At 35.1% G+C, this 13,296-nt stretch overlaps 1 protein-coding gene across 1 annotated transcript in view; it reads left to right on the forward strand.

The window, feature by feature from the left end:
* LOC129258044 (calcium-activated chloride channel regulator 1-like) overlaps positions 1-13,296 on the forward strand; it is a 48,003-nt gene that overhangs the window by 13,741 nt on the left and 20,966 nt on the right. The window contains exon 3 of the mRNA XM_064096085.1: positions 10,046-10,340. Coding sequence (XP_063952155.1) covers positions 10,046-10,340 — 295 coding nt within the window. The remainder of the gene's footprint in view (positions 1-10,045; positions 10,341-13,296) is intronic.

The following is a 13,296-nucleotide window of genomic DNA, read 5'->3' on the forward strand; positions in this document are numbered from 1 at the left end:
TAGGATTATTCTAACATTTTTTTTCCTTCATAAGTAGTAACATAAAATGAGAATAGTGTTTTTGTGTTTCTTACCAATGATGCTGTTTGTTGATGGCAATTTGCCACTTTGCAAACGTTGTTCCTTTATGGACATTTTTTGGGGCAACGGCTGTTAGGTCCAGGGCATTGTACACACAATTTCTTGTGCGCAGTGTTTTTTTTTCTTTCGAATAACAACAGCCTCGTATTCCTCGAGATTATTATATGTGAAATTCATTGATTCAAAATGCGTTTTTTTTTACAGAATCATTATACACTAATTGTTCCAAAGAAAGAGGGATGCAATCAGAACATTAACAGACTTAACATTTTGAACAATTTAATTGAATTTAATTTGAGGTTAAAAGGGATGAATTTCATTACCAAAAGAAAAAGAAGTATAGCGAAAGGGGCAAATCATATTTTGAAAGGGATAATGCGATTCATGAAAAGATGCACGTGTAGAAGGAAGCAGATCGCTAAATAAAGAAACCGGGCGCTCATCGGGCACGAAAAGAATGATTTTTAAGGACGACTTATTTCATATGAAAAACAGGAACCTATGAGAAGGCAAAGGGGCACTCGGTAAAACATAAAAAGCGTCTCATGTGAAAGGGACACATGCAGGATTCGTTCGTGAGAGACACCTTTCTTGGATAAAAAGGGCACTGATTCGAGAAAGGGCACTTGCAAGAAGGCCAGGGGGCACTTGCTCACACATAAAACGGGTCCTTCTCAGATGAAAGGGACACAGAAAATGTTTATGAGGGGCACTTTTCATGGGTAAAAAGGGCACTGATTCAAGAAAGGGCACTTACAAGAAGACAAGGGGCACTTGCTCACAAAAACGGGTCCTCAGGTGAAAGGGACACAGAAAACGTTCCTGAGGGGCACTTGGGGGGGGGGGGTAAAAGGGGCTCTGTTTTAGGAAATGATACAAGAAAACAAGGGGGCATGCCACTTGCTCACACATAAAACGGGTTCTTATCAGGTGAAAGGGACACAGAAAAAGTTCATGAGGGGCACTTTTCATGGGTAAAAAGGGCACTTACAAAAAAACAAGGGGCACTTGCTCACAAAAACGGGTCCTCAGGTGAAAGGGACACAGAAAACGTTCGTGAGGGGCACGGGGGGGGGTCAAAAGGGGCTCTGTTTTAGGAAAGGATACAAGAAAACAAGGGGGCATGCCACTTGCTCACACATAAAACGGGTTCTTATCAGGTGAAAGGGACACAGAAAAAGTTCATGAGGGGCACTTTTCATGGGTAAAAAGGGCACTGATTCAAGAAAGGGCACTTACAAGAAGACAAGGGGCACTTGCTCACAAAAACGGGTCATCAGGTGAAAGGGACACAGAAAACGTTCGTGAGGGGCACTTGGGGGGGGGTAAAAGGGGCTCTGTTTTAGGAAAGGAAACAATAAAACAAGGGGGCATGCCACTTGCTCACACATAAAACGGGTTCTTATCAGGTGAAAGGGGCACAGCACGTTCGTGAGGGGAATTTATCTTGCGTAAAAAAGGACCTATTAAGAATGTTTACAGGGACTCATATTTCACATATTTCACGAATTAAACTTATGATATTTTGGCCTGAAAACGTCACATTCTAATCACTTTTTGTAACCATAAACAGGATGGTATCTAATTAAACAATTGATGCGAGCGCAAATCGCGAGCTGGAATTATTGATATCCCGACCTGACAAAATTAGACAGTTTATTAACCACGTTTTAACTAAGAACAAGAAATGTTAGGAGTCTACTAAGTAACTATTTGTTACTAACTAAAAATGAAGTACATAATTTTCCATCAATGAAACATGGTTATAGATGCATCAGTGCATGTTAATGAAATACATATTAACGGTTATCGTATAGTTCGTAAAGACAGAAATCGTAATGGAGGTGGTGTTTTATTATACATCAGGAATGATTTAAGCTTCAGAATACTGGAACACCATTGTTTGAATAACACCGAAGCACTTCCAATCTTGGTAGATAGTAACCATGACAAACCATTTATTTTTATGTCTTGGTATCGTCCTCCAAACTGTACAATTTGTATTTTTTAATACTATGAGGAATTGCTTACATTTCTCGATAGTTTTCATCTCAATAATATTATCACTGGGGACTAAAATTGTGATATCAAAAGATCACCGTTAACTAACACGACAATACGACTTATCAAATTCATAATCTTTTCCCATTAAAATAAATTAATACAACTTCATGTACGAGAATATCCGGCGATTCACTTAGTTTAATAGATCATATGCTATCAATTTCAGTGGGAAATGTTAAATCATATGGTATTATACATACTGGGATCAGTGATCATTCCCTCTGCTTTTTGATCTGGAATTTACATGTAAAAAGATATATTCCACGAACAATAAGCTACAGAAGAACCAAAGACTTTAACTTTGTACATTAATCACTTAAAATCTCAGCCTTGGCACAGAGTATACGATGCCAACGAAATAGATGACAAAGTCAAAATCTGAGAGGAATTGATTTTAGATATTGATAATTACTTTCCTATCTGTCATAAACGCCTTGGATGTGTTCTGAGATAAGTAATTTGATCAAAGAAAGAGATAAATTGAAAAACAAGATGTACAAATTGAAAATCGAAATGCTAGAAGAAAAGAATGTATCTTTAATGAATTCAAAAGAAAAAATACATGTCTGCTCCAGTAATAATACCGTCTCTGACTCATATTATAAATAATTCATTATCAAGTGGGATAATGCCCTCACGTTGGAAACACACCAAAGTTGTGCCGATTTATAAATCTGGTGGAAAAACAAATCCCTCTAATTATCGGCCAATTGCGATTCTTTCATCGGCTTCTAAAATCATTGAAACACTTGTTCAAATTCAACTTGTTAATCACCTGAAAGTGAACAATTTACTTTCTTCACATCAGTCTGGCTTTAGAAGAAAGCACTCAACCATCACTTCTCTTTATATAAGAGTCACTGATGAATGGCTTCACGCTCTTGACATTGGTTTATACACTGGAGTGGTTTTCATAGACATGCGTAAGGCCTTTGATACCGTTAACCATAATATTCTGTTTGAAAAACCCAAATCTTGGAGTGTCAGATTCTAGTCTTACATGGTTTAGAGGTTATGAACAACCATAAAATATGTATTTGTATAAATTCTACTGTCTCTGACATATACCTCGGTCGCATTTGCTCTACGGCGGCCGTACGTCCAGTCGAAAACAGCCGTTTTAACATTTTTTGTACCAGGTATACATAATAGGTGGTTTGAATAAAAATGAATGAAAACGGCTGTTTTCGAATCGCCGTACGGCGGCCGTAGAACAAATGTGACCGAGGTATTAAAAGATATACAATACGGTGTGCTTCAGGGCTCAATCTTAGGGCTACTGCTCTGTACTATATAAACGACATCATAAAGAATGTCGATCGATGTACTATCCATCTTTACGCAGATGATACTGTACTTTATTTTCCTCATAAAAATGTAAGAAATATAGAAAGTATACTGAACACGCAGTTAAACCATATTTATAAATGGATGTTTTCTAATAAGTTGAGTTTAAACTTTGATAAAATAGAATGTTTGTTAATTGGATCCCACACTATGTTAAATAAGTGTTCCCCACTTCAAATATGTATACAGGGAGAGTGGATTCAACTTAAAGAAAGTGCTAAATATCTTGGAGTGGTTATTGATCAGCAGTCAAAATGGGACAAACAGATTGAATACTTGACCTGTAAAAGTGAGCGAACTCGTGGGGTTTTTGGGCGGTCTTCGACACAGTTTTAATAAGGATAGCTTGAAATGTATCTACCAATAAATTATTCTTTCTATTTGTTACTATGCTGATGTAGTGTACGATTCTAGTAACAAAATATGTGTTACACAGTTGCAAAAGTTGCAAAACAGAGCTGGAAGAATAATACTTGCGGGATAAGTCAATTCAAACATATATCGAACTGTAATATTCACCAAATGAACTGGGAATCTTTGGAATGTCGTCGACAAAAACATATAAACTCCATGGTTTTCAAAATCATTCATGATCTCAGTGCCCCTTACTCAAAAGATTATTTTAATACTATTCATTACAACTATTCCTTACCCTTAATTGGAAACTTATCTTTACCAAAGCCACGTACTGAATCGTGTCATCGAATGTTTTCATACCATGGGGCCTCGCAATTGAATTCTTTATCTCCTTCTATAAAATCATCTTCTTATTATAATACATTTATTTGGATACTTAATGACCAAATCTTGAAAACTATTTCCCTTTAAACGAAAGTTCAAACATATAACTTTGGGGCACTTTTGGGGTTGGTGGTAGGTGCATGGGATAGGTACTCGGTTTTTACTGTAGGGTGGGGTGGGATTGCTCTTCTTTCTCCCTTTAACTGATGTTGCTTTTATGTTACACAAATTTATTAAAGAATTTATTTTTGTAATATGAATTTCATGTTGTTTATTTAATATAGCTGACCCCTCGACAGAACAGTTATGCTGTAATGGCTCAGCTGAGTAGGGCGATCCATCCAATGTTATTTTATCATGTATTATATTATGTTGTAATGTTATATGTATAGTTTTTTTATTGGTAAATAAAATAAAATAAAATAAAATATCATTAACAATGTTTTTGCGAGTGCAAAGCAGGAGCTTTTTTTTTTCTTAGACCATGGAGCTATCAACACATAGCTCCATACTTAGACCATGGAGCTATTAACACATAGCTCCATGCTTAGACCATGGAGCTATTAACACATAGCTCCATGCTTAGACCATGGACCCTATAGGTCCATGCTTAGACCTAATAACAAGACATTTTATTCAATTTTTATAATCATGAAAATGATGGGCATCTTCCTGAATAAATGACGAAAGCTCGAAGCGCGAGTTAATATTTCTATATCTTCAAATCTTAAGACTGAAAATTGTTAGCATGTTTTTAAACGGACAAGATATGCATATCGATAAACAATTATATGCGAGGGCGAAGCGCGAGCTGAAATATTTCATAAACTGACTCGAAAGGAAACCCTTTAAGCACTATTTAATATGAAGTATAATATGAATCTCGATAAATAAATGATGCGAGAGCGAAGCGCGAGCCCCGGCGCGAGCTATTCTTTTTTTTTATTCACTTTTTGTAATCATGAACAGGATGCGTATCTACCTATAAACAGTGTGAATACAAAGCGCGAGATAACAATTTTGATATACGGACTTAAAAGAGGACATTCAGGGAATGCTTATGGGAATTCATAAAACGGCATACATATCTCAAAGATCAAATAAGTTTTGGTTTTATATAATTAACTTCTTATTACATACATCACTTGTTTTTATACATTTTTTTCCTTCTTTTATATTTCTTCTTCCTTTTCTACTCTCTACCGTCTTTTGTTTCCCTTTTTGCACCGCCAATAAGGGAGGGTCGCTTCACCCGCGGACCCATACACCTATACATTGTATGAATAAAGCGTAAGCCGAATATGCCATGGGCCCACTTCTTCATTTGTGTTATAATAATGTAATATTTCTAAAAAGAATATAAACATTAGGATCATTATCAAAAGTCTCTATTCAAGTGAAATTTGATAAGGGGTGACTGGTTCGTTAGACTACATAGTCTCATTTATAATAATACTAGCTTCGAGTAGTTCATCTTTCATCTAAAGTGGGAACCTTCATACACGCCTAATAAGTAAACAAACCATAATAGGCATAAATAATGGCTCCTTCTGAACTTCATTCAAACGCTTTATATTTAGGCGAAACTATTTCTTCTTTCAATTGATCCATGAATTATGTATCCAACAAACCGTCGATACTCATCAATCAAATGCAAAAAGTCAGAAGTCGTTGTAAGAAACTTTATGCACTTGTAGTACAAGGGTATAATGTTTCTTACACAGGTCCTTCGTGTGTTGCATTGTCCCTCTTCTAAACACACTTTACCCTTGTCATTTACAGTGGCGCTGCAGTGGCGTAATAAACCAAATTATTTAGAAGGTACAACATGATGGCAAAACTGAAAACAAATTTCAAGGGAGCGAAATATGTAATCTTTTTGATAGGAAAATGTAATGTTGTGATGAAGTTTGACATAGTATTCAGTCTGCATGATAGTATTTTCTGAATTATTCAGAAAATACTATCATGCATCCCCAAGCCCCCCAGTAACCTACACTGTAAAAAACAAACATTGAATCAGTAGTTAACACTTAATGTTTTTAAGTAGAATTTACAATTTGTAATTATTTTTCGTTGTTTTTAAGTAGTTTCAACTTGTCTTTTAATTTACTTGATTTACTTGATTTATTTGGGTTCAATATACATTTAAGAAAATTCACGTATTGATAGCTTGCTTTGATTGAGTAAATCTAACTCAATTAGGCAAAGATGATTATTACTTATAACATCATGTTGAATGTACTTATATTTTCAATTAACGCCATATTTAAATAATGCATGAATATTCATTAGAGCAAGTAAATGTGTTTTTTTTTTAATAACTGTCATTTCTATTTGTGTTTGAAATTGTTTTGGATAAGGGTGTGCTAACTATTGTATTCTTTTGTTGAATCAAAGAAAAGGCAACATTAAATAGTCATTTAGCAGAAAATTATTCTCACTGTTTTATTTGTAAGAATGAAACGATCGCGTATAAATATCAATGTCAGTACCTATACATGTACAGGTAAGTGACAATTCACAAAGTCTAATATTTGGATAAAACATGTATAAAATGAAAATGATGCCACCAAAAGTGGGACGATGGGGGAGCGGACTTTCGAATCACGAAAGTCCATCCACTCCCCCATTTGATATTTTCAAATATTTTAGTGATTGTTTTACTTAATTGAATTAAGTTATTGTAACTTAATTTTCTTGAGTAAAATGGAAGCAAAGAAAATAAGTAAATTTTACTTAAAACTGCCAAAGTCATAAATACTTGAAAAAATTAAGGCAATTTTTTGCCACAATTTTATTAAGTAATTTCTACTAATTTTTTTTTACAGTGTAGTGATCAAGATTACAAGGACCGTTAGCTTATTCCTTAGAAATACCAATATTGTCTAATGTGGCTTCTCAGACTTAATTATCTTTTTTTGACATCCCTTTCGTTAAATAGGGCCTATACTGACTCGAATATATTAAACAGCATTAATTGGGAGTTGATGTAAAAGCACACTTTAGCTCAGGCTTATTCATTTTGGGCATCTTAAACGGTTCAGCGAGCAGGCTGCCAGTCCTTTGGTCAACTGACCTTCAACGTTAAGTTTGCCAAAAGTCTTCAGAACACTTGAGATGAGTGATTTCTTTCGCTGATCAATAAATAATATTTCTTTGTCCACTTAGTTTACTCTTATTAAATAAAGCGCACAGGCCTGGGAAATATGAATACCTATCCAGTAATGATATAACACATTACAACAACACCGTCAAAATATTATCAAAAGATTGGGGGAAGTATAGTAAGAGTATCAAGCAACATAAAAATATGTAATGTCTTTACCAAACGTGAATCATTATGTTCGATTTTTCTGTAAATGTATATACTATATAAAACTTTAACTTCAATACGCAACTGAGTAAAAGGAGGGGGTGGGTCGAATGAATGGCTGAGAGAGAGAGAGATATATATATATAGGGGGGGGGGGTGAGTTGTAGTCTAGAACAAACTCGTCGCCATGTTTGAGATCAACTATCATAATTATCAACAATTAAAGGGGTACTCCAGGCTGAAACTGATATGTTTTGAAAAGATAAAGCAAAATCGGATCAACGAAACCCTGAAAATATCATCAAATCGGAGAAGGAATTATAAAAATATAAAATTTTCAACCTTGCATTATTTCGGTTAAAAAGTTCTATTCATATCCTCATGAATACGCAATGAGCAAGCTGATGATTATGATGATGTTCATCCCCACTTCATTATATGAACATACAGGTCGTTTCTAAAAAAAGGCAACCGAAGTTCAAAGGTCAGCTATATAAAAAATAAATGATTTATTCTTGTGATCGCTATTTTACATAATTGAGTAACTAGTCAACTTTAATTTGACACCTTCCTCGTGTCACAACTGTCAAGGGCCAGAAAGGTATGGTCCATCGAAGGTGATAGGTACATACAACCCACTTTTTCCAAGTTTTGGGTTTTAATGTACATATGCACGAAACCCACCTTGTTGTAAGGTCTTTGAGTGTTCCCTTCCAAATTTCAGTGAAAAGCTATCCCCTCTGTTAACCTTTTGTGAGTTACTGGCATTTACATATTAACTGCCTATCTTCAATCTCTATTGACATGATTGAGCACGTCGTTCGCCACTTACTTTTGCACCAACACCTTCAACGTTTTCACAGTACCTCACAGTCGATGCTGCATGTCTTGCCTTACTCTTCAAACCATTGCGGGATCGTGACGAAAAACATTCATCTTATGCTAAACATGTACCTGCAAGCCACCAGGGATGTGCTGAACCAACATTGAAGCTAGACACTAGTTTTGTAATTAATATTTACTCGCAACAAACGTTTAAGAATGGTAATATTTCACTGAAATTTGCAGGGAAAATCTTTGACGAAACCAAAACCCTACAACAAAGCGGGTTTCCCGCATGTACATTATGGATTAACATCTGAAATAATTCATAGGATATTCATTGTTGCAACTTTTTTTTGTTAGAAGGGAATCAATACACATAATTTACAAATATCAAACAATATGATAAACATTATAAAGGTACAAGCTTTCGAAAGATTGTATTGAGCTTTATGATGGAATACTTGTCCAATATCATTATAATTTTGACAGCTCAGGTGCACTGTCAAAACAAAACTGACTGTACTGAAGAGCTGAGCAATTACTTTGACTGATGTTCTCTTTACTTTAATGCTTCATGATCGAAGCACAATCATGTGATACTCCCTGCCATGCATTATATCCAAGATCCATGTCTTACTTGAGACCGCAAACAATACAGATTTATATTTCTGACAGTGTTGCATCCAAGCCCTTTTCTATTTTGAAAAATAAAATCTGTAAAAATGTTGAAGAGAAGTCACGATGATTTGAACTGAACAGGAAATTAGTTTTGAAATCAACAAGTCGATGTCTTTTTGTCGTGTATACAACATTGGACCATGATACAGGCCTAAGGGACAAATGAATACTATAAATCGTTTTGATAATATAACCATTGGGCAAGCTGGGTATAGTGAATTTATGATTAAATTCTGTTTTTTTTTTGGTGATCCACGAGGTCGTGGATTCATTAGCAATGATCATCTCCAAACCAAGGGCGGAAATCTCTCCCCAAAGGTAGGGGGACCAGGGGCTGGAAAATTTGACAAGCAATAAAAAAAACTTGAGGTTATCACTCCAAAAGGTTATGTCGTCCAAAATATGTTTTATTTCGATTTTGAATGATGTATTTCTAGGGGGACATTTGATATTGTTTCCCCCTACTATTTTGGGTAGGGGGGCGTCCCCTGTCCCCCCTTTTGGATTTCTGCCCATGTGTCCCACACTCGATCTAGTTTGTAAAGTGGAATGCAGGGTTAAAAGCTGGGTAAAAGTATCCTAAATCAATTTACAAGCGAATAATAGAGATGCCCTTTTAGTTGAGTTAATTTGATAATCAATTTAATAGTTCATTTGTCAATTATATTCATGTATCCAATTTATGAATTTATTCATCCATTCACTTTGATTATTTTCAAAAATATTTGTTCAAACGTTAAGATGTGTAATGAAAAAAAAGGATAGATATGTACGTGGATTAAAGGAGCACTCCAGGTATACGTCGGTTACATCGACGATCGATTAGTTCTTAAAAAAAGTCACTTGCATGTAAAATAAGGTTTTTAGGTTTTTATCTGATGCATTCAGCAAACAACCTGGAAGTTTGTATACCTATTTGCATTTATATAATTGAATGTCAGGTAATGTAAATTTTTAAGCTCTTATAAAACCATTTATTTGTTTCCAATTCAGGATATATTCTCCTCGGGCTCTGGACATCTATTTACGGCCACAAAACACCGGGCTTATTGGCGTAACATCACAATACTCATCCCTAAGACATGGACGCCAAAACCTGAGTATGAATCGGCTAAGACTGAATCGTTTGAGACAGCTAACATCATTATCGATGCTGCTAACCCAGAATGGGATGATAATCCATACACTCTTCAGCTTGGTGGATGCGGGGTACATGGAGAATATATTCATCTTACTCCAAACTACCTTACTGACAGAGCAAACAGCGAGTATATATGGGGTTCTATGGGTAAGGAAAAATACCCTCATTGAAATAAATTATGAAATCTGTATCAGTTTATACAAAAAAATCAAAGTGACTGAAAAGTAATATCCACTACAAACAATAAATTTGCTCAAACATCACCTCTTTCAAGCATTCCAATGCATTATTAGTCAAAGGAAAATTCCGCCCGTTCACACGGTAAAAGAAATGGTAAATTAAATGATGACTCCAGTAAAAAATAAGGCAAATGACAATTTTTTAGCCCGTGTGAAACAAAACTAGATCCACAAACGCTAGTCACAATCACGAATTCAAATTCTACTCCGGAGGTGAATTCAACATACGTTTCACTCAAATTATGCTACGAATTTGCCGTGTGAATGGTACGATGATTCTAAAGATGAGTTGCAGTCATCGATACAATGATGATTCAAAATTCACGTGTGAAAAGACCTATTGTTTCTTTTAGGACTCATTGCAATAATCTTTCATGATTTACATGATTGACTTAGAATGTTGCCTCAAGGGAAAACACTAAGGAGAAAATCACAAACTGATTATATCGAAGTACACATACCGCCCTTTCACACGGTAAAAAAAAATCGTGATTTGAATGATGATTTCCAGTGAAAAGGAACGCTAATTACGAATTTTTAGCACGTGTGAAACCACACTAGAATCACGAACGCTAATCACAATCACGAATTAAAATTCAACTCTGGAGGTGAATTCAAGTTAATTTTCACTCAATTAACGGTACGAATTTTCCGTGTGAAAGGTCAGATGATTCTACACTGCTGAAAAACCCTGATTTTACAGAAAAAAGAGAAGATTTTGCAGAAAGCAATAACGGAATCATTCTGTCAATTCATAAAACAGGAAATTTTCTGCAATTTAACAGAAAAGGTCGGAATTTTCTTTTCAGCCATATTTTCCCCGATCGGCTGCTCGAAGATGATTTTTTTTTTAAGTTTCTTTGAAGGGGTAGTCCTAATAGTCACTTTTTAGCTTTATTCTTATAAATCAACATAAATATATCATATCGTAATCCTTATTTATATATATATTTTTTTCCTAAAATTTGAACATTCTGGACAATGCTTGTTATCCTTAAAAAGATGTGTATGCAACTAAATAATTACTACGAACGCGAAGCAAGAGCAGAAATGAACTGATGGAAAAGATACCTGTTAAAGACTGCATGCATTTAGCCATGAAGATATTTTAAAATCAAATAATGCGAGCGCGAAGCTCGAGCTGATAATTTTTGACATTTTTACCCAAAGAATGGAAATTCTAAGCACTTTTTATAACTTAAACAGAATAGGTATATAACCAAACAATTGATGTGAGCGCGAAGCTCGAGCGGAAAATTTCGAGATTTAGACCTACTGAACGAGACACTATTCATATTTTGTAAATCATGAAAAGGATGAGTAATTGGGGATCTTCCTTACATTGATAATGCGAGCGCAAAGCGCGAGCATACATTTTTTTATATACGTTTTGAACTGATCGAAAAGAGGTTACATATTTCAACAATCAAATAATGCAAGCGCGAAGCGCGAGCTGAAAATTTGTGACATTTCTACATAAAGAAAGGAAAATTTTAATCATTTTTTGTAATCGTGAACAGGATAGCTATATAGGCCTAACTAAACAATATTGATGCGAGCGCGAAGCGCGAGCGGAAAATTTCGAGATTCAGACCTACTGAACGAGACACTCTATTCATGTTTTGTAAATCATGAATAGAGTGTCTCGCTCAGTAGGTCTAAATCTCGAACGAGACACTATATTCATGTTTTGTAAATCATGAAAAGGATGAGTAATTGGCGATCTTCCAATTACATCAATAAAGTGAGCACAAAGTGCGAGCAGAAATTGTTTATATTGTGATCTGAAACTGGATAATGATTTAAATAGAGAACAAGTTGAGTATCTGAATAAACATGCGCGCGCGTGTTTCATATTTAGACCTAGAATCTAGGCATTCTAAATAATCTTTTATCATGAAAATCAAAGCGAGCGCGAAGCGCGAGCTTAAGCTATTTGATATTCCGATCTGGAAAAAATTCAATTTCAGCTCTATATTTCAAGCACTTTGTAGGAAAATTGTGAGGTGGATATGAATCGCACTTAACAAAGAGCTGATATTTTTCTTACTTTGAGTTTTGACATAGGACCGGGACTTCCTTAGGATATGTCATCATATGAAAATGACGACTATCTTCCTATTCCTCTTGCTAAGTGCGAGATGAAACAAAAGGGACAATTTTAATTATTAAATTAATATCTTGTTCATTAATGCCTAATGAGGGCGCGAAATCTGATGATAATATGGCCTGTAATTGGACATTTCAAGTACTTTTGTAATCATAAATAGGATGGATCATTTAATATATTTTCAACCACTAATACGAGCGCAAATTGCGAGCCAAAACCTTTGATAAACTGTCATGAAAAGGGGATTTTAAGAAGTTTGTTGTATAATCAATATTGAGACATACATAACTCGCCAATCAAAATGCAAGCGTGCAGCGCTAGCTGATTCGTTTTGACAATCAGACCTGAAAAGGGATATTTTGAAAAAATTCATGTAATACACGAATATAATTGGTACCTGATAAATCAAAACTTGCGAGCGCGCAGTGCGAGCACGAAATGCTAATATTCAAACCATAAAACTGACATTTTTACAAAGTACTTTTTAAAAATCTATTTGTAAATCACACAAAATAATGAAAGTTCGATTTCTGAGGTGAAATATGTTTTGTATATTGACTTCCAAACTTGATATTTAAACTCCATATTGAACAAGATATGAAAATCACCTAATAGGCAATGCGAGTGCGAAGCGCGAGCGAAAATTTTATATAGTGACATGAAAGATTATTTTTATTTTCCAAGTCTTCCCCTCATCTTCACTCGTCTTCCTCCTCTTCTTTTTTCCTCCTCTCTTCCCCCCTTTTTTTTTCAT

The sequence above is a fragment of the Lytechinus pictus genome, chromosome 3 (genome assembly GCF_037042905.1).
Source record: "Lytechinus pictus isolate F3 Inbred chromosome 3, Lp3.0, whole genome shotgun sequence".
In the NCBI taxonomy this organism is placed as follows: Eukaryota; Metazoa; Echinodermata; class Echinoidea; order Temnopleuroida; family Toxopneustidae; genus Lytechinus; species Lytechinus pictus.